At 37.6% G+C, this 21957-nt stretch overlaps 3 protein-coding genes across 3 annotated transcripts; 1 reads left to right on the forward strand and 2 right to left on the reverse strand.

Annotated features, from left to right (window-relative positions):
* Window positions 1-933: 933 nt before the first annotated feature.
* Window positions 934-7317, forward strand: LOC129786425 (NAD-dependent protein deacetylase Sirt7). The gene is made up of 4 exons (XM_055821447.1): window positions 934-1326; window positions 1420-1973; window positions 2278-3674; window positions 6622-7317. The coding sequence occupies exons 1-4, from the start codon at window positions 1216-1218 to the stop codon at window positions 7149-7151; spliced, it is 2592 nt and encodes an 863-aa protein (XP_055677422.1). The 5' UTR covers window positions 934-1215; the 3' UTR covers window positions 7152-7317.
* A 2431-nt stretch (window positions 7318-9748) lies between these two features.
* LOC129786444 (tetratricopeptide repeat protein 39C-like) lies at window positions 9749-12218 on the reverse strand. Its single transcript, XM_055821484.1, has 2 exons — window positions 11848-12218; window positions 9749-11780 (listed from the first exon to the last, which is right to left on the reverse strand). The coding sequence occupies exons 1-2, from the start codon at window positions 12022-12024 to the stop codon at window positions 10056-10058; spliced, it is 1902 nt and encodes a 633-aa protein (XP_055677459.1). The 5' UTR covers window positions 12025-12218; the 3' UTR covers window positions 9749-10055.
* A 6477-nt stretch (window positions 12219-18695) lies between these two features.
* Window positions 18696-21936, reverse strand: LOC129786475 (apyrase). Its single transcript, XM_055821547.1, has 3 exons — window positions 21772-21936; window positions 21057-21707; window positions 18696-19682 (listed from the first exon to the last, which is right to left on the reverse strand). Exons 2-3 carry the CDS (start codon window positions 21553-21555, stop codon window positions 18952-18954), a joined length of 1230 nt encoding a protein of 409 aa, XP_055677522.1. The 5' UTR covers window positions 21556-21707; window positions 21772-21936; the 3' UTR covers window positions 18696-18951.
* Window positions 21937-21957: the final 21 nt, after the last annotated feature.

A 21957-nucleotide genomic window follows, 5' to 3' on the forward strand; every position in this document is an offset into this window, starting at 1 on the left:
AAAAAGTGCGTGTAAAATCCCCAACCGTCAAAATTTCCGCGGGCCCCAAATTCCACACGGAGGAGCTCCCCGAGGCTCCCAGAGCATCCGTAAGTGCCCCTGGAGCCCAAAAAATGCGTTTTATACCCACAAATTTGGGAAAAAATACGGATATCACGAATTTTGTCGAAATGCAAAAAAAAAGTTCGTTTAGTTCAAATTTTATTATTTCATCCCAGTAAAAAAATTTTCTCAATAATTGAGCTCAATATTGAGTCGATGATAAGTAATAAATTAAAAAAAAACAATAATTGGTCAATCAATTATCAATCCATGTTCAATAATTGATTTAGCTGTAGTTGACGCAATACTGATAGTATCAATATTGAGTTAATGTAGGTCCGCATAAATGGTCAATTTTTGAGCAATCTAAATTGACATGAGATTAATCAATGATCAATCGATTGACTTGATCAAATGATGATTGAGTCAACGAATGTTTAATCATGATTGAAATAATTAAATTGATTGATCAATTATTCGTTAATCTCAGGTGAATTCTGATTGCTCAATAATTAATCATCTGTGCACACCTACATTGGCTCAATATAGATACTATCATTATTGAGTCAACTATAACTCAATCAATTATTGATCATTTATTGACAAAATATATTGTTCCTTAATTTTATTAATTATTAATAGACCTACATTGGCTCAATATTGATACTATCAATATTGAGTCAATTATAACTCAATTATTGATAATTTATTGACTAAATATATTGCTCTTTACTTTTTTTTAATCAATCATTTAGTCCATTTATTACTCAATTATTGACAAAATTAGTTTACTTAAGTAGCTCAATATTCGCAATAAAAATCACAAATATTCGGAACATTCACAGATATTCCGAATATTGGGTATTTATTCGCACCGCTTCTTTGCCCCTTGGACTTGACACAACACACACACACACAGTTACACAAGAAAACAGCGAGGTGACCAAAAATTTGTAATTTTCCTCAAAATTTCTCAATTAAAATACGAAAAAGGTGGAAAAGGTCATTTTGTGGGGTACAGTGACAAGGATGAGCACCTGAATGCCCTGGCGGAAGTGCTGAAAACCGCTGATTTGAGTGCTTTTGGGGGCGCGAGGGGTGGTAGGTGTAATTAATTTCGTTGAGGAAGGAGGTTTGCAATGGTGAAAGAGGAAAATCGGTTTATTGCGGAAAATGGGGAAATTCGAAGGAAAACCTTACGTTCAGGACAACTATCCCACACGCCGGAAGGCGGCACAGCCACAGGAGTGCGAGAAGAAGAAGAAGAGAGACTCCCTGCGGAAGGTGCGTTGCGTGTGTTGCTTGTTGCCCATGTTGTGGAGGCTCTCTATTTACAAAATTTTGTTCACTCTTTTCATGCGCCGGATGTTGCTGTAGGTGTCGAAGATTCTCCAGAAGTGTGAGACATTGCGAACGGCGGAGGAGACACGACTGCTGGAATCGTGCACGGAGGCTGTGAAGGAGATCTCACAGCGACGGGAGAAGGTGCAGCTGTACAAGGAGCGTATTCAGGAGAAGGAGGATCCACCGGATGTGATTGAGACGAAAGCAAAGAAGCTCGCTGAAGCTATAACGCGTGCCCGGCATTTGATTTGCTACACCGGAGCGGGGATTAGTACATCTGCCCGGATTCCGGACTATCGTGGGAGCAATGGGATTTGGACGCTGCTGGCACAGGGGAAGGATATTGGGAAGCATGATTTATCACTGGCAGAGCCAACATTCACGCACATGGCACTGTATGAGCTGCATCGGAGGAAGATGCTGCGTTTTGTGGTGTCTCAGAATTGCGATGGTTTGCACCTGAGGAGTGGCCTGCCGCGGAATAGCCTTTCGGAAGTTCATGGGAACATGTACATTGAGGCTTGTAAGAATTGCAAACCAAACGTGGAGTACTGGAGGCTCTTTGACACCACAGAACTCACAGCAAGGTAAGAAGTTACCTTTTCTTCAAACAGCTTTTAAATCAATCAATATTTCTATCATCCTTTTTCCCCGTCGAATTCCTGTAAAAGTATTTAAACTATTAGTGCCTATTCTTCATTTTGTGGCATAAATATTTGTAGATTATTCACTATTTTATATGATTTTAACAAATTCACATTGGCGTCACTTCTAATTCATTTCTTTTTCTATGCAACATACGCCTACTACGATTAACTATAAAAACTAAACCTTTCAATTCCCCCAAAGGGACTATTCAATGTATTCAATTCCCTGAAAATGTGCTTCCAGGTATAACCATAAGACTATGAGACGGTGTCACATCTGCGGGAAGCCCCTTGTGGACACCATTGTGCATTTCGGGGAACGAGGGTGCCTCCGGTGGCCCCTCAATTGGGCCGGCGCATGTGCCCAATCAGAGAAAGCGGATGTAATTCTCTGCCTCGGTTCCAGCTTGAAAGTCCTGAAGAAGTATTCATGGCTCTGGGCAATGGATCGTCCGGCAAAGAAGCGCCCCAAATTGTACATTGTCAACCTCCAGTGGACACCCAAAGATAGCGTTGCAGCCCTCAAAATAAATGGGAAATGCGACCAAGTGATGATGCTCGTGATGAAGCAGCTCAATATTGTCGTGCCGGACTACAAGAGACTGAAGGATCCCATCTTTGCCCATGCGAGTCTCCTTAGTTCCCTGGAATTGCACACCGTGAGCCAGCCGATGCTCAAATCGCAAAATGAACTGGAATGCAGTGAAACAACGCTCGAGGATGAGAAGAAACCTTTCGAGGAGCCCTTTGAGGACTCCCAGGAAGCTCTTGATCTCTCCAGTGAACGCCCCGTGGTGGAAGTTGAAGTGAAAGTGGAACCAAGTGATGTAAAAGTGGAAGTTAAAGGAGAAATCAATGCGGAGAGTGTAGATGTTAAGGATGAGCTAAAAGCAGAAGAAAGTCCGGGAGTTAAGGAAGAACCAAAAACAGAGAATTCAGGAGCTAAGGATGAGCCTGCTGAAGTGAAGATTGAAGGAGAAGTTAAAGAAGAAGGAAATAAAATGAGTCCGGAAGTTAAGAAAGAAGAAGAAAGGAAGGAATCCATTGAAAGTGCTTCAGAAGTGGAAAAAATTGAGATTAAAGATGAGATTGTGGAAGAGCAGGAACCACCGCCGGAGGACTCTCAAGAAGCAGTAAATAGCGTAGATGCCGATAAGACTTTTAGCTGTAAGAAAAGTAGTTTAGTTGATTATGAAAACTCAGGTGAATCAATGACGGAAGAAAGGGTAGTAGAGACTGAAAAGGAGGAGGAAGTGGACACTTCCGACTCATCCAATAGTCCATTGGATTTGAGTTTCAAGACTCCCGAGAAGAATTCCACGGATGACAGCATCCCCGAGGGTGCTGCAGCATCGGAGTCGTCTCCTTTGATCTCCCAGCCGGAAATATCCTCCCGTGAGCCCCACACGGCGATTTCTGGGCAGTATCCCAGTGAGGGCAATGCAAGCTGTGATAGGAGTAGCTCAGAACTGCTCGGGGAGCAACTGCTAAACGTGGCGAAGATGCAATTCAGCAATGCCCTAAGAAATTTGCGGAATTTCCGGCTAAAAACTGAAAAGAGATTCCTCTTTCCCGTCACCGATGCGGCGGCCACGGGCAGGAGAGATGGGAATTCCCACCAGAATGCATCACACGAAAATGGTGAGTAGCAGCTTTTTTTTCTTTAACAAAAATTCTTATCAAAATTAACTCTTCAAGCACACGCAAAGTGTTATCGTTTTCATTTGCTTTTTGAGGGACTTTTCAAGATAAGAATTGAAGGGAGATTAGATAAAAAAAAATATTATAAAAAGAACGACAAAAAGTGCTGAAAGAAAAAACTTAAAATGATTAGAAAATTTCGGGGAAAAATTCTTTAAAGGTTAATTTAAAGATAAAAAAGGAATTTTATGATAATTAAAAATTCTTTTCATTGAACAACATCTTTGATAAAAAAAAAAATTAATCATATTTCTCAGAAGATACTTGAGAAACTCTTCAAATCTTTTTTTTATAAATTTTCAAATAAGAATTTCTTAAAGATTTCTTGAAGATTTTTTATAAGTTTTTAAGCAGGTTATCTACCAAGTTTATCCATTATGGGGGGGCTCTTGGGCAAATTATCGGAATTTACACACTTTCAATATTTTCTTTTTTCGTTGGGGTTTTTCTTAAACTTGGTTTTCCGGTGTTGGTCACAATTAAAGACTTATTATTGAAGAGTAAAAAATCAATTCCCGCCATCTCATGATTTTCCTCAAAACACAAAAGTAGGTTTTTCTCAGGATCTACTGGATGGATTTTGATGGGGTAAAAAGCAAATGAAAGGGGAAGTATCAACGAAGAATGTACCGGAATGAATTTTTGAATTTCCATTCAGAAGCTATGAAAAGTACATAAGAATATTTTTCTACTTTTCTCAGCTTCAAAGTCGAAATTCCAAAATTTGTTCTGGTACATTGTTCGTTGATGCTTACTCTTCCATTTGCTTTTTACCCCATCAAAATCCATCCAGTAGATCCTGAGAAAAACTTACCTTTGTATTTTAGAGCCGTTCTGTGGAAAAGTCGAAAAATCACAAGATGGCGTCGAACCTAATATGGCGAAAAGTGATTTTCTTACATTTCAATATTTGGCTATAAATGTAACCAACATGTTTAACCAAGTTTATGAAAAACCCCAAAGAAAAATGAAAACATTAAAAATGTATAAATTCCAACAGTTTTCCCAAGAGACCCCCCTTAAAGGTTTTCTTCTACAGAAATAAGTAAAGTCCATTTATTTTTTTTTTAAATGAATTTTTGGAAAAATTTTGACTCATTCAATCGGTCTAAAATTAATTTTTATGTAAGTATTTTGCAAAATCATTTTTGCTTTCAAAAATGTTTTAATTTCCTTTTGTTTTTACTGAATTATTTTTATGGGTACCTCATTATAAATTATTATAAATAAAAAAGTCAAAGATTTTGCATAAAAAAAACAAAAAATTATGATTTTTCAATTCATTTGTGATCAAATTGAATTAAATTGAATTTCAACTTCCTCTTTCGATAAACAGTAAATAATTAATTAATTGCTCTCAAATCTCTTTTAAATTGTGTCTAATTGAGGAGAAATTATCCATTATTTTGAAAGCCATTGAGATTGATTCCTTTTAGCAAGAGGAGGATGTTTGTTTTGAGAGGAGACTAATTTCAAACCATATGTTTACACAAAGATCACAAAAAGAACCCAAATTACGAACTATTTTTGGGTTGTGTGGGTGATTAAATAGAGCCATTCTACTTTTTTGGATTATGCGTGGCTCTTTGGAAAATGAATGTAAATATTTTGGGATGAAAAGGTGCTGAAATTGAGCCTCACACAGCAGTGAAAATGCAACCATTTCTTTGGAAGAGAATTTTCCCTGCAGGCTGACTTTTCTTGGCCATTTGCCAATGAAGAAGATTAGCTGTGTTTCTTTCAGACAAAGCTTTTGTGTACCGAGCAAAATCGAAAGTCGTCAGATCGGGCTCAAACTTGGGATAAGCACGAATTAGGGTCCCCACATTACAAAAAAAATTTTTTCCGGCCGTCCGGTCGAAACATATCGCTAAATTGCAAGAGAATGGTGATAGAGACTTGCGATAAACGGCAAAGTTTAAATATTGACCGGAAGACATTCGATTACGAGGTCAAATTCGTCCGCCATTTTGAATAACCTCAAAATTTTGTTTTGCCTATATCTCAGCCCCTGTAATAGCTAAAAATCTGAAATTTAGATATGTTGTAGAGGCCATCAATACCTTTCCAACGATATGTCATTTTCGAAAATCGGTCAAGCCGTTTAGTCAGCATGGCCGCTACAATTTTTTATTGGAAATCGACCATAACTCGAAAACGGCTTAACCGATTTTGATCAACCCAGGGTCAAATGAAAGCTTTCAACAAACCCTACAACTCTCTAAAAACATCCGAAGTTTCAAAAGTGACCGCTAGGGGGCCAAAAATCAAAAACAAAATTTTCGATGAATATCCTGAAAACGCCATTATCGATTTGCTTCATTTTTTGATATATTACAGCTTACTATAACATTTATTTATAAAAAAAATTAAAAAATTTATGTCGCCATTTTGAAAATATTGAGTTCCAACTTTGACATGTCATATCTCGGGTTCTACAAGTCCAATTTTAATCAACTCAGGCGCAAATGAAAGGTTTCGTGAAACACTACAAATGTCTAGAACATTGCAACTTCGAGAAATGACCGCGAGAGGCGCTAAAATCGAAAACAAAGTTTTCGAAAATTTCGAACTCGAATATTTCGAAAATGCCATTATCGATTTACTTCATATTTTAGTATGTTATAGTTGAGATTAAGACCTTTTCAACGATAGCTCAAATTCGAAAATCAATGGAGCCGTTCCCGAGATATGGCGTTTTAAAGATTTCTTGGGGGAAGACTTTTCAACTTTTCAACTTTTCCCGACTTTGCGCGTATTTAAATTAATTCGTGTTCTAGTTTGCTCTCACAAAATTGGTACACTGAAAGAAACACAGCTCTCGAAAGCTTGGTCAGCTTACCAGTACATTTTGTAATGTTTTGCACGACAATTTGTGTCGTTGCAGAGAAATCCCCCGAGGACTACTACAAGGACCTCTTGAATTACTACAAAGCCATTGAGGGCTCTCTACCGTATTGGTATGACACGAATTACGCATACTCGGGCTTGCACAGTATTATCAATCCGCCACCATCGGACATGGATCTCTGGGGGTCGATTTTCATTCCCATCTTCCAAATGAAGGGCGCTACAAATGCCGAATGTGAGTTCTGCTTCGACAACTACGGGGAGCTCGTGTGCCAATTCTATCCGGCACGGAAGCCCGACTTTCAGGTCACGGCCGAACGCAATGGCAGGATGATTGTCTGCGAATGCTGTGACTACACGGACAATGAGGAATCTGACGAAGAGGGCAGCGGCGGTGGTGGGGTGAAAATGTCTTCCATTGAGGAGGAGAATAGTGTGTCCGATGAGACGATGACGGGATGCGATGAGAAGCGCCCAAAGCTGGAGAATGAGGTGCGTGAGCCAAAAATTCAAGCTGGATGGTACGGAAAAGGGTACAGAAAGAATCGGAAGCGCAAGAAGAGTTGAAATCACATCGTTTCCATGTAAAGGACTCTTCTTTTTTTTTAAATTAATTTTATTTTCTCAAATTTAAACGTGTAAGTTAATTTACGTGGATTTTCTTTTCTCTTCTATCTATAAGTACATTGTAAGGTCAAATTACATTAATAAGAGGATTTTTTTGCCTGCAAAACTTGTTTTTTTTATTTCATCCCATTTTCAGCAATTTTGCTTCCTTTTCTCATTCTAAAACAGAGGGAAAGTAATTTTCTTTAAGGGTTAATTAATTCATTTTAACAAGAAGAGAATTTTGTGTTTTGCCGTGCGCGTGTCTAAATTAGTGTGAAGAAGTGAAAATTGTACATACAGTGTCGAGAAAAATAATAGGACCACCAATATAGGTTTTAAATGTACCCTTGACTTCAATCGCCAATATCTCAGGCTGTGGGGAACAGATTTTGAAAAGTGGCATAGATTCGGAAAGCTACATTCATCCCCTTTCCAACGATGGTAGATTTTCGAAAATCGGCCCATCCGTTAAATTTTGGTAGATGATTGAACAGAAAGTGGCATTTTTTGTATGGGTCTACCTGAACGATTGTCAAAAATCAGCCCCTCAACCGATTTTGATCACCCCGGCAATTTTGGACAGGGGAAGAATGTAGCTTTCAGAGTTTTTTGAAATTTTGAAAATCGGACACCCAGAAAAAAAGTTAGACGGGTTTTTGTGAGTGGTCCTATTTCAATAATTTAAGGGTGAAATTACACAAAGTTTCATAACAAGTTTTTGTAAATTTTTATTTTTTTTAAGTGCTTATTTGAATTTAATTGAATAAAGTTAAAAGGCTTATAGCTTGCGAAAATAAATTTTTCCTAAAAAAAAATAAAAATTTGTTATGAAACTTTGTGTAAATTAGGAAGCATTTTAACCCTTAAATTATTGAAATAGGACCACTCACAAAAACCCGTCTAACTTTTTTTCTGGGTGTCCGATTTTCAAAATTTCAAAAAACTCTGAAAGCTACATTCTTCCCCTGTCCAAAACTGCCGGGGTGATCAAAATCCGTTGAGGGGCTGATTTTTGACAATCGTTCAGGTAGACCCATACAAAAAATGCCACTTTCTGTTCAATCATCTACCAAAATTTAACGGATGGGCCGATTTTCGAAAATCTACCATCGTTGGAAAGGGGATGAATGTAGCTTTCCGAATCTATGCCACTTTTCAAAATCTGTTCCCCACAGCCTGAGATATTGGCGATTGAAGTCAAGGGTACATTTAAAACCTATATTGGTGGTCCTATTATTTTTCTCGGCACTGTAAATATGATGAGAATTGTGAGGAAAATTCCGCTCTCTTTGAGTTTACATTGAAGCGATTTTTTTTTCTTCAACTTTCTTTGCAAATCTCAACGCAAAATCTTCCAGGTGCACGAGTTTTATTTACTCCACCCCGAGACAACTCGCATTGGCTACTAAAAGGTGTGTTTATAAATTAATTTGAGTGCCAAATAAAAGATATAATGCGTTACTGGATCCACGTGGAAATTGGTCAAAATGGGACTTTTCTCAGAGAGAATATTTTTCTATTTTTTTTATCTAATATTTAATAATAAAAAATATCGTAAACTTAACTGCTTGAATCATTTAAAAAAATTAATTATAATTAATTTGTGGATTTTAATTGTTTTTAGATTTTTAAACTTCTCAAGAATTTTTTTTTTCAACAAAAGAGGAGTCTATTCACAGTTGTTCGTTCGAAATGAAGATAAATTGATAACAGACACACCAGGCGTCTCCATTGCATTCAATTTGAATTGTTAATGAATTCCAACAAATTTTTGTTAATTTATCAATGCAATTAAATGCTTCACGTGAAAAGCACAAAATAGAATTTTTCCAGGAGTTTTTCATGGGCAAAATGTCAGTGAAATTAATTTAATTCCCAAAAATCAGAAACATTAATTTTGTAAATCAAACGAATTAATTAAAAATGTTTTGTGTTAGATATTTAACAAAAAATCATAAAATAGATAAAATACACTAAAAACATAACACCAGAGCATAAATTCTTTTAAAAAAAAGTCACAAAAAACAAAAATTTGTCAAATATTGGGATAGATTCTGACAAAAACCTTTTCTTTTCTTACAATTCGTCAGTTATAAGATTTTTGGTATTCCGGGAAAAATCTCATAGGATCTATACATTTTGTTTCACCTTTGTTTTTCCTGTTTGAAGGAAAATTACTTTTCTTGGCCTCTTCAGAGATCTTTCTGACTATTTTCCTGAATAACAAATTATTTGTTTTTTCTTTTTTAGAACGACGATAGAAAAAAATGAGTTAGTATAGTATATTTTCCAACCCTCGATCTGTCAAAATTTTAAAACATCTTTTCAGTTGTTAGAAAAGAGAAGAAAAGATTTTATCAGAATCTACCTCATTATCTATTATTATGAGTACTCGTGGCGCCATTTGTTGAATTTTATTCCAATTCTTGAAAAAAATTATATGGCGAAAATGAAAATGGGAAAATGCTCAGAGATCTCAACCTGTATGACCCCAATTTCAATGGGAAATTAATCAGAATCAAATTCTGAGATGATCCTAAAAAAAAAATTGGGACTACACATGTCCTAGTTTCTTTATTTAGAGGTTGTGGTTAGATTTCCAATTACTTCTGCTGTACTAAATGTTATGAACAAACAATTAAATTAAAATTAAACCTATTTTATTCTTTTAATTAAAAAACTTAAACATTAACAATGAAATGGAGTATTAAGTATTTTTCGACTAGATAACTTATCACGAATGTTACATTAATCTAAATAATTTATAAAATAAAAGCCCATTTTTACCAAATTTCCATTTGAGACTGTAACAGATTAATGTACATATAGAATAAGAATCCGCAGAAGAGAGAGAGAGAGAACTTAAGCCGCGAGTTGCTTGAGAGCCGCATTGATTCTCACACTGAGACGACATTCAAAGTCATAGCCCTTGAATTGTTGGGCATTCCGGAGGAGACTACGCGCCTCCTCGTGCTGCTGGGTGCCCCCTTGCGCCATGAGGAGGAGAGCCAGTCTCACGTGGGCAAAGGCAGGAATGTGGAGGAACTCCGTGCTGCCGGTCTGACGTACCTCAATGCACTCCCGGTAGGCATTAATGGCATCCGCATGTTGTCCACGTAGCTCGTGGCATGTGCCGAGGATGAGCTTTGCTAGACCCTCGATGGGTTCCTTTATTGTCTCCTGGGGCTTGGCACAGTCAATGGCAATTGTGTCCAGAATGGCGGGGCTGCAGATCTCGAGGGTGTTCCACAGGAAGAGCATCTCGTAGGTGAGGTAGCGCCAGAAGGTGGCGTCAGTGGTCTCTTCGGGCATTTGCGTGTGCCTCCCAACGAGGAAGCGCTGAATCTCCGTTTCTTTGGACGTTGCCGATTGGAGGTGATGCTGCAGCTCATTGCGCAAGATGGGGAGATCATCAAACTTCCCACTGGCACCCTGACAAATGGCCACGAGGTAGATGAAGAAGCTCTTGGAGAATTGCGTGGCATGCCCGAGGCAGTGAAATGCCTCCGTGGCATCCTCATACTCCATCCGGATGAGGTGGCACCAACCCACCTCGTGGAGGCACAAAAGACGCATCTCCGATTGCGCTGCCACGCGATAGGCACGTTGAAAAAAGTCCAGAGCGACGTCAATTTCACTCCGCATACGTGCAACACGTCCCCGGAAGAAGAGATGCAGCGACGATGAGCCGTATTGGTTGTCTGTTTGCGCGAGAATTGCTGCAGCATCCCGAGCGGCGTCCCTGCAACTCAGCTCGGTGGATGCGAAGATTTGCGTGCCAATTGTGAGGTACCAGAGAAGTGCCAGCGTGGCCAGGGGTGCACGAATGTCATCCGTGGAGCGAGAGTATTCCAAGCAGGAGCGACCTGTATTGCGATTCCCCTCGAAGCCGAGAAAACTAATCATCCGGAGGATATTGGGCGGCAGGAGGGAGATGCTGAGCTGAAAGAGCCCATACCCAAAATTCACAGCACCCATGAGCCGCTCAACGGTTGCCTCGTCAATCTCCGGAAGGGGGCTGGCCGTGGCAAAGTCCGTGGATTGACTTGTTCGCATACTAACACTACTTCTGGACGGATTTGCAGCACTGTGTGCCTCACTAGTGGCTAAGCTGTGCCCCGTGGACTTGCTGCGGGGAATTTTGATGGGTGGACGCTCAAAGAAGCGCGCCGAGAAGGCATTCCCCAGCAGGTACTCACTCACACTCTGTACAATTCCATACTTTGGTCTCCTTGCCACGGTATCCGTGGTCTTGCGTGCCCTGAGTCTCCCGTAGATGCCAACGAGCTCACTATGTGTCTGCTGGTACTCATTCCACGCCTTCTTCAGCAACCAAATACCCTTCATGTAGCCACTGAGATCCTGCGTGAGGAATGTGAGTATCGCCGAGCAGAGTTGTGTGTCAGCCAGGATAATCTGTGTCTCCAGGCGCATTGCCAGGGACTTTGGGGCATCATTTGAGCCGAAAAAAATCGACTTTACAGAGTGAAACCACCCATTTTGGGCACCTCCGCATCGCTGCTCAACACTCTGGAGCACCTGCTGTGCTCGCTCGATTTTTTCCATCTCAAATGAGATCACAGCGTTCTTCAAAAGAGAAGCAAAAGCACACATCAACGTCACTCACGCCTCAACCAGACAAATGATGACTCACCATGCAGCTGATGAATGTATAGGCAATCATGGTTTGAAGATTGTCCGTCCGCCTGTGCAGGTGTTCCTCCGCCTCGTCGGGCTGATTGTTGAGCCACAGAGCGATTCCGCGCTTCGCATACTCCCAGTCGCCCTCCTCCTCCTCCTCCTGCCCATCATCCTCGTGTCTATCGGTCATCGCTCCCTGCGTGTGTGGTGCGTGCGGTGCTACTCACCTCCTGGTCATGGTGACAAACGCAACAAGGAAGCACGCGGTTCACGAGAGAACTTTTTACGGTGACAACACTCCGCCGAATGAAGTGGATTCCTCGCTCAGCCACGACTATTGATTTTTAAATCAATTTTCCTCTCCTCGTTTCTCTCGCCAGGCATGGGCAGCAGTCATGTTACTCCGTCTACTCGTGGTGTAGACTTTTGTTCATTTTGTGAAAAAAATATAATTTTTTTCTAAGAAAATCTCTTTTAACAAAACCGTTACTTTTTGAAAAAAAAAGAAAGATTTTTTAGTAAAATGTCTGATTAAAAAAAATGAATTCAGGATTTTTGTGGTCGATTTTGATAAAATTTATTAAATTAAAACATTTGGGTAGATTCAGATGTAAATCTTTTATTTTTTTTATAATTCGACAGTTGTATAGGAATTTTCCTTTTTTAACACTCGGAGGACTTTACTGGTAATTGGTACCAATTGAAACCTTAAAATCGTCACAAAATAAAATCTATTGGACTTATCTCGATGAATTTAGCATCTATGTGTAGGGAATTTTAATTACTTTAAGATAGCAGAAAGAAAATCGCGAGAAAAGTCTTTTATTTGGAAGATAATTGAGGTCAAAGTCAGAATCCAACGCGGAGGATCAAATTGGTAATCATTACCAGTCAAAATCCCATACATTTCAGCCATGGTTTTGAGGTTATGTTTCCCCATATTTCTCAAATAACGTACTCTTGTTCACTTTTCTCCAGTGAAAATCATTAATATGGACCAATTTTATTGCCGGAAGTGACTAAAAAGTTACTTGAAGAATCAAAGTTTGTGATGATTTAGGCGCAATAATAAATTAAGCAAAACTGCAGCTAAAAAAGTCGTTTGAATTGGCAATTTTGCATCGATTCTACGCAATTTTTTTCCAGTAACGATTTTCTCAATTAAATATTTAGTAATTAGGTGCAGGAATGCTTGAAGGAGATCAAGAATTAGTGAAACTTTCGATCCTCGTTCAATAAACTGATTAATAATAAATTATTGAGAATATTTTATCAACTGGTACTTATTACCAATTTGATCCTCCGCGTTGTGCCAAATGTTGGGTCCTCCAAGTGTTAAGAAAATTTTCTTTAATGAGACCGTTACTTTTTGAAAAAAAAGGAAGATTTTTTAGTAAAATGTCTGATTCTGGATTTTTGTGCTTGATTTTGATAAAAAACATGAAATATTTGGGTAGATTCTGATATACATAAATCTTTTATTTTCTTACAATTGGTCAGTTGTAAAATTTTTTGTATTCTAAGAAAAAATCTTAAAGAATTTGACATTTTTTTTATTTGTTTCTTTAATCGGGTTTTTGAAGGAAAATTACTTTTCCAGGGTTCCTTAAAGAAAAAAAAATATCTTCTGGTTCTGAAAAATCTTTCTGGCTGTTTTCTGGAACAACTAATTCTTTTTTTTTTCTTATTTAGAACGACAACAGAACGATTACAACAAATCTTACAACAAATTTTAAATTGTTAACAAAGAAAAGATTTTTATCAGAATCTCTACTCCGTTATTTGATTTAACGCGGATTAAGCTTTTCAATTTTAAATAGGTACATTTTTTGAAACATCTGAGACAATATTCAAAATTGGTTATGAAAATCCAGTGAGAATAAACAAATTTTTGAACCGATTTTAATAAGTTTTAATTTATTTAAAAAAAAGTCATAAGTTTCAGATTAAAATAAATTAGGATTTTTTATGATATTTCTTTACTTCATCGAATCCTTGTTAATCAGTTATGTTACTTAAGTTAGTGATTTTTGAATTTATCAAAATCTGTTCATGATTCTTCTGTCAATTTTAACTCAGATTTTCTCAGTAAAATTTTGACTTCAAAGTTGCCAATTTTCAAGTAAAATTCTACATATTTCTCATGAAAAACTCTAAAATTCTTCTTTTAAGTAATTGATTAAATTTGTGTTAAAATTAAAAATTTTTATGTCATTTTTATGCACTTAATACTGGAGGACAAAACTGGTATTCGCTAGTTTTATCACAAATCTTTAGTGTAATATTTCAAACTTTAATACTTTGTTGAATTCTTCAAAAATCAGATAAAAATTACTTAAGTTATCTTTTATGATTTTTTTAATCAAAATCGGATCATGAGATTTCTCTACAAGTTTTTAACCCAGATTATCCTAGAAAATTTTTGGAATTTTTGAAAACTTTGTCTTCAGAATTGCCATTTTTCAATTGAAATTCTTCAAACTCACAAGAAGTTCGAGAACTCTCTTCTTTTATCCAGATCTATTCCTTTTTATTATGAAAAAAAAACTTTTTATGCTATTTTTATGTTATTAACCTTAGAAGCCTTAGAAGATCAAGGTTTCTAACCGCAAGTCATGATCTCAATTCTATCTTAAAAGAATATTTCATTTTTATGTTTTCTTTCTACGAACTTGAGCTAATTGAATTTCCCTATTTGCAGATGTAGAATTTATCATGAAATGTTAAATAAATTTTAATTTTGAGACTAATTAAAAAACAAGTCAAATTGACCATGGTGGCCAGAAAAATCCTCCAAGGGTTAAAGTCAACGAAGAAAAATCTGAATTAATACAAAAAAAAAATCTTTAGAAAAGCCAAAGCCTTTTATTCTAAAATCCTTCTATAAATTACTGTTAGAATGTAAAGAAATGAATGAATTTTGTAATTGTGACGACCCAACTCTACTCTCCACACATTGTACATTACATCATGCGGCTCTCTCATTCACATTGAGTGCTATTTTGGGTGGGCGCTCTCATGGATTTCGCGCCACATGAATTTCCACACACAACACACCTTTTGGGCTTATTTCGGCGCATTTTCCTTTTTCAATTTCCCCATCATGGAAAAGCATCAAAATATTGGAGTAAATCTCTCAACGAGTGGGAGGATATGAGGCAATGTTTTTTCTTCTCTTCTTCTCTTCTTGCACAAACCCATCCCGGGGAGATGTGGGTGGTAATTTGAACACCCACACAATTCAAAATCTTCCGCACGCATTAAAATGTGATTAATTCATTTTGTCTCTCTCTCTTTGCTGGGTAGAATCGCTCATTAAGCTCTTCTTCGCGCAATGTACGTGTTTTACCTACCATTAAAAACTCTTTTTGGCATTGCACCTCCCCCGCACAACGTGTTTGTGGTGGTTGTTTTAAAAAGAAATATCCAGCAGCAGCGCGGAGAAATGTATCGATTTTCATTTCAAAATATACCCCACAGTGGGTGCATAAAGTTACATAATATCTGTGCAAATATAATGAGAAATTCATGAGATTAAAAGGGAGGACAGAAACAAGAGAGAGAGAGAGAGAGAGGGGGGGTTGGGGTGTGGAGTTCTGCAAAGGTTAATCAATTATTTAAATTGACAAATGGTGAATAATTTGGAATTATTTATCAATCAATTTAGCACTCACAGAATGAATGAATTGCACTTGAAATTCATAAATAAGCATTTATAAGGTCTCTCCTGTATGCCAAAATGGGGTGAATAGGTTTAGCAGGGTTGAGCAGGAATTTAATTTTTGTTCAAGAAATGTTGAAAAGATATTAAAAGATTTTTTTTTCATTAAAAATAAAAGATTGAGATTTTTTTAAGAGATTTTGCTCAAAAATGATCCTAAAACTTTTCTTTTATAAAAAAATCCATGAGGACTCCAGATGTCGTCAAATGGATGTAAAAAATCCAAAAAGGTAATTTATTTTATTAGTAAAATGGGTAAAATGAGTAAAATGAAAAATCATCAAAAAATGGTTAAATGACTTTTCTTGTAGAGCCCTTAACCCTTTCTTGTCCACGTTTATTTGATTCTTCGAAAGCTTTCAGAAGTTTGCAGGAAAAATTTCTTTTCTTGGCCTCTACTACGTGAATTTAATTTTTTTTTGAAAAACATTTATGTTAGCACCCAAACAACGCAAAAGGGTTAATATTTAGGAAACATGATAAACCAAAAAAACTGCAGCGCATAAAAAATAAAAAAAAATAGTATAGTTTCGCAGAAGTAAGAAATACAATGAAGCTAATTTAACCCTTTGACGTTCTTTTGGGTCCTACATTGATCTAAACTTGAAACATATTTTTTTCTCAATTTTTTAAATTGTTTTTCCATGTTGAAAGTCTGTTGAATTTGCATAAATGAGGCCAATGAAGGCGTTTAAACTGAAAAATGTCCTCTGAGGGCATCCATTGAATAATCGTTATGAAAAGATCAAATGTTTCAATGTTTCTCTTTCACGTGGACGTGAAAGGGTTAATTAATTAGTTCCAGATTATTTTAGAACTGTGAGATTTTTTTTGTATTATTTAACCCTCCATATACTGTGACCAAAATACTCACGCGCATTACTATTGGGGGAGCTGACCGACCCCATAGAAATCCTAGCAAATAAGCAAATTCTTTCGGTCAAATGAGATTTAATCGATTTAATAGTCTCCTTGGTACTCCCTAAGAAGTCTTTTGTCTATTTTAGAACACAAAAATTAACTTTTCAATGGATTTTTGGATGATTTTTTTTTGGGTTAGAAACATCTAGAAAGAGACGAAGAGTGGCAATGGAAGAAAAAAATGTACTGGTAAGCTGACCAAGCTTACGGGAGCTGTGTTTCTTTCAGTGTAACCAATTTTGCGAGAGCAAACTAGAACGCGAATTAGTTTAAAAACGCGCAAAGTCGGGAAAAGTTGAAAAGTCATACCCTAAGAAATCTTTAAAACGCCATATCTCGAGAACGGATCCATAGATTTTCATAAATTTTTTTTGTTTGAAAGGTCTTGAAGTCAGCTATAACATATCGAAAAATGAAAAAAAAATTATGTCGCCATTTTCGAAAAATTCGAGTTCGAAATTTTCGAAAACTTTGTTTTCGATTTTAGCGCCTCTTGCGGTCATTTCTCGAAGTTGCAATGTTCTATACATTTGTAGGGTTTCTCGAAACCTTTCATTTGCGCTTGAGTTGATCAAGATCGGACTTGTAGAACCTGAGATATGACATGCCAACTTTGGAAGGCTATATCTCGAGAACGGATCCATAGATTTTCTTCATTTTTGGCATGAAGCTAGATAATATGGTCAGCTACAACATATCAAAAAATGAAGAAAATTTATGTCGCCGTTTTCGAGATATTCATCGAAAACTAATCGAAAATTTTGTTTTTGATTTTTGGCCCTCTAGCGGTCACTTTTGAAACTTCGAATGTTCTAGAGAGTTGTAGGGTTTGTTGAGATCTTTCATTTGACCCCGGGTTGATCAAAATCGGTCAAGCCGTTTTCATGTTATGGTCGATTTTCGATGAAAAATTGTGGCGGCCATATTGACTAAACGGCTTGACCGATTTTCGAAAATGAGGTATCGTTGGAAAGCTCTTGATGGCCCCTACAACATATCAAAATTTCAGACCTCTAGCTATAATAGGGGCTGAGATATAGCGAAAACAAAATTTTGAGGTTATTCAAAATGGCGGACGGAAGGGTGGGGGGGGTGGATTTGACATCATATTCGGATTTCTTCAGGTCGATATTTAAACTTTGCCGTTTACCGCAAGTCTCTATCTATTACCGTTCTCTTGCAATTTAGGTTTATGGTCCGGCCGGCCGGACGGCCGGCCGGAAAAAAAAATTTTTGGCGCATACGTTTTTTGGAATGTAGGGACCCTAATTCGTGCTCATCCCAAGTTTGAGCCCGATCTGACGACTTTCGATTTTGCTCGGTACACAAAAGCTGTGTCTGAAAGAAACACAGCTAAAAGGAATAAATTTGACTGTTACACCAATTTTTGAATTCCCTCTTCTTACATTTTTGTTAATAACTTTTTTTCTGGCGGTCGGATTGACCTCTAACTAAGCCGCAAATATTCAAAATATAGCTCTGGGGTCGGTCACCTACCCCTCACAGTATACGGAGGGTTAATAATCTTATTTTATCAGTTTTTAGGGTTTCTTTGAAACTACTTTTGTTTCAAAAATAATTTTTGTCAATTGCATTTGGTATTTTTTTAGGTTCCACGAAACTGTTACTTTTTATTACACATCGCGTAAAATAATATTTTCAGAGTACATATTATATCAATCGAATTGTTTGTGTATTGCTGGTGTAACAAAATTAACTATGGACCAGCCGGGTAAACATTTTAGACCGCATAAATTATCTATTTGTTTACACGTCTCGTAATTTTCGTGTATAAAATCCATCCTTAATGTGTTAAGAAACTTTTTAATTAAAATTATCTGTAGGTATTAATAAAATGCAAATAGATATTTTTTTGGCCAACGTTTGTCTCAAAGAAAAAAATTGACAATACTAAGGAAAATGTCAGCATTTCATAAACAAAAAAAAATTGCATATCTTGCAGATTTTTTGTGCTAACACGTGATTTTGTAATATTGCGTTGTCTGCGTCCCTCATTATAAGGTCTATTGACCTAGTTTTAACTCGATCTGATGATTTTGTATTATTTTCTTTTTTTTCTTCCTTTATTAAATCCTTAAAATATGTAAAATTCTTTAATTTTTTATTACATCAAACACATTGAGAACAAAAATGTAATAAAAAAATCAATTTTTTAACTTATTTCCACAAGATCCTTGAAGTATATTAAAAGACAATTCTTTTATGATTTATAAGAACATTTATTTATTTATTTATTTATTTATTTACTTAAAAGCCCTCCGTCTCGCATTGCAATTTGGTTAACATACGCGCACTCGCGGCTCTATTTACAACATTCTCCTCTCATTAACTTTTCTCTTATTCACAATACTGATTAATTAACTAAAAAAAATTTGATTTTTCGTCCTTCATTCACGATTTTTATGAGTCACATTGAGAAATTGTTTTTTCACTCTCTCTAGAAAAAAAAACAATTCAGATAAATTCAATCCCTTCGAATTTGTAATCTGTGGGAATGCGCTCTTCGGGCAGGAGAACTTTCCCATTAATGCTGAACGCTGTGATGAATGTTGAGGTCTTCCCTTTGAGTTCTTCCGTCCTGAGGGCCACAATGAGACGATCATCCGTGCCGGGGATGAATTTGAATGAGGAGAATCCATGCGTGGGCTTCGTTGTGTCCCCAATGGGTGCCACACGAACCGTCCGGAAGTGCTCTTCGCACTCAATGAGAACGTTGCATCCCATAAATTCATCTTTCGTCTCATTGTAGGCCTCCTTGGAGCAACGACGTGGGAGGAAGTACCATCGGCGGTGGAGTTGACTCCACATCCCGGATTCGTGGATCATGTAGCCGGGCCAGGTGATGTCCATTGCTGCACGGATTGCTTTGAAATTGCTCACCCAATTTAGGTGACGAACTTCCCCATTTGGGGACACAACCTTCACCCACATTGGGTTATTATTGACAAAATCCCCCTCAGGCGTTGTCCATTCCTTCCCCATGGAGCCAATGTAGAGGACGTGATCCTTAACAGTTGCCCATTCAGCTTTGAAGCCCTTCGTTGTCTGGCCATCACCGTCCATTAGGAGGAGCCACGGTTGAGCTATGCGCCCATTGATTATCTCATAAATGAGCCCCGTTCGATCATCGAACGACAGCAATTTACCATTGAATGTCACCAATTCTGACAATTCCATTCCACGATCTGAAAAGAGAGAGAGAGAGTTCAATGAATGCCCTCCCCTATAGGCTATCAATCAGGAGACTGATTAATGGAGCATGGAGAGAATAAATGCAATTAGTTGGTGTTCCACTTCGTGGCCAACACCAAGTATTGGAATCGTCGGAAAAACCGACCACCTCAGATCGGGCTCAAACTTGGTATGGTAAGTTCAATATTTAAACGGATTTCTAACCTAAGATATTCACATTAATTCAGTACAATTTTGATTTTCTGTCTCATTCATCCAAATTGAATGTAATGGTAAAAAATGTTAGGTTAGAAATCCGAATAAATATTGGATAAACCTCTCGAGAACGGTAACAGATAGAAACTTCCGGTTTGAAGTTTTCTATAGAAATGTGGGTGTCAAATTTCATTTTTTCGTATTTTCAAAATCCAAAATGGCCGCCGTCCGCCATTTTGAAACATCGTCAACCACTTCCCTTACAGCTAGAGGTCTGAAATTTTAGTATGTTGTAGAGCTCAGTGAGACGTTTTCATCGATAATTCATACATGAAAATCGGTCAAGCGGTTTAGCAAATTTGGCGGCCTAAAGCAAAAAGTGTTTTTTCGATATAACTCGAGAACGGCTTGACCGATTTTGACCATCTTGGTATCAAATGAAAGGTATTGAAAAGCCCTACAACTGTCTAGAACATTTCAAGTTTCAAAAACATCCGCAAGAGGCGCTAAAATCAAAAACAAAAATTGTCTAACTTTAAGGGGCAATATCTTCGAATCCCCATTAGGCAAATCTTTTAAACTTTGATATGTTGTAACCTGACTCAATATCTTTCACCAGTCCGAAAATGAAGAAAATCTATGTCGCCATTTAGAAGATATAGCCATTTGAAAAATTCTTGAATTTAAAAAGTTCTAAGAGCCATATTTCCTGCACTGCTTGACCGATTTTGCTCATCTTGGTATCAAATTAAAGGTTTTGCAATTCTCTATAACTTTCTAGAACATCAGAAACCACTAAAACTATTCCTTGACAACAAAAAATGCCAAAAACTGTTTTTGCTAAAACAAAAAGCCGCCATTTTGTGTTCTGGAGGTGACCTTGAAAATTATTGAAATTTATGTCAATTTCTAACCTCCAAATCTGTCAAAAAATTTCTGTAGGTATTATACAACCACAGATATGACCATTTTTATGCATCAATTTACTAAATTTCACAAAAAAGTCAACTTAGCCTACTAAGACTGCTCATAAATCAATTTTGACGCATAAACAAACTTTTTCACGTTGTGGGACACCAACTCTTATAACTGGACGCGTTATGATTGACTTTCTTATAAGAATTTTCAAAAAAAGCTTATTTGAGTAGAAGAAAGGAGGTAAATAGGGTTACCTTTGAGGGCATAGCTGCTGGTGAGCTCGGTGTCATCCCCCTTATCCCAGGACACCACAACAGTCTCCTTTGTGGGATGGTAGGTGAGGTAGCCACGTTTGAAGTAACTCCGCCAAATATTCTTCTCACCCTTGCTCTTGGATTCCGTATCGAGGTCCGCAATGATGCCAATGCGATACGTCTGGAGGCCATTGGTTACAATTGGGGCACTCAGGGGGTATGTGTAGTTGTACGTGGGATTGAGACTCGGTGCAGCGGCCCAATTGACACTGGCTCCGCTATCTTGGTACTTGGACACCGGCCCCACGTACAGAAGCACCAGCACCAAGCACGCAAGACCCATGAGGATCCACGCAAAGTGCGTCCGGAAGCGAAGGGTGCGATTGCCAACTTTGTATGACGGTGGCGACCGGAGGGCCTTTCGCCAATCACGGATGTACATTGTTGCGTCGTCACTTGTTTCCGGTAGGAGTAGTTCCAGGCTATTGCGTGGGTTCATTGGCAGTTAGACGCACGTCTTGGGTGCCCCCGTTTCCGGGAACTCTGGCTCATGCTATCGCTTCTCGTGCATCTGTGCAAACACTCACACACACTCTTCTCCCCTTTCCACGCTCTGGAGCCTGTGTTGTTCTTCTTCAAGCTGCGCGTCAACTGAAAATACAATGTCACCATCACCACACCTTCCCAAAATCATTGAATTTAATGTTAAAATTACCTGGAAAACATCTGCACGAAAGGAAAAAAAATAAATTGGAGAAAATACGGGCGAGGAGTGAAAATTGGGTTAAAAATCTCCAGCACGGCGCTGTCACTTTGACACAATCCCCAGAAACAAAACATCCTCAATATTTGCTCCAAGCTATTGCCACAATATTGAGCAAATATCTATTTGAATTTTTTT

This window comes from Lutzomyia longipalpis, chromosome 1 (assembly GCF_024334085.1).
Source record: "Lutzomyia longipalpis isolate SR_M1_2022 chromosome 1, ASM2433408v1".
NCBI lineage: Eukaryota > Metazoa > Arthropoda > Insecta > Diptera > Psychodidae > Lutzomyia > Lutzomyia longipalpis.

Bases quoted from the DNA above. Each gene is read 5' to 3' on its own strand.
- LOC129786425 (XM_055821447.1), top strand. From the start codon at position 1,216: ATGGGGAAATTCGAAGGAAAACCTTACGTTCAGGACAACTATCCCACA. The intron at 1,327-1,419 runs GTGCGTTGCGTG...ATGTTGCTGTAG, and splicing joins AGAGAGACTCCCTGCGGAAG to GTGTCGAAGATTCTCCAGAA. The intron at 1,974-2,277 runs GTAAGAAGTTAC...ATGTGCTTCCAG, and splicing joins ACCACAGAACTCACAGCAAG to GTATAACCATAAGACTATGA.
- LOC129786444 (XM_055821484.1), bottom strand. From the start codon at position 12,024: ATGACCGATAGACACGAGGATGATGGGCAGGAGGAGGAGGAGGAGGGC. The intron at 11,781-11,847 runs GTGAGTCATCAT...TCTCTTTTGAAG, and splicing joins ATACATTCATCAGCTGCATG to AACGCTGTGATCTCATTTGA.
- LOC129786475 (XM_055821547.1), bottom strand. From the start codon at position 21,555: ATGAACCCACGCAATAGCCTGGAACTACTCCTACCGGAAACAAGTGAC. The intron at 19,683-21,056 runs GTAACCCTATTT...CTCTCTTTTCAG, and splicing joins CAGCAGCTATGCCCTCAAAG to ATCGTGGAATGGAATTGTCA.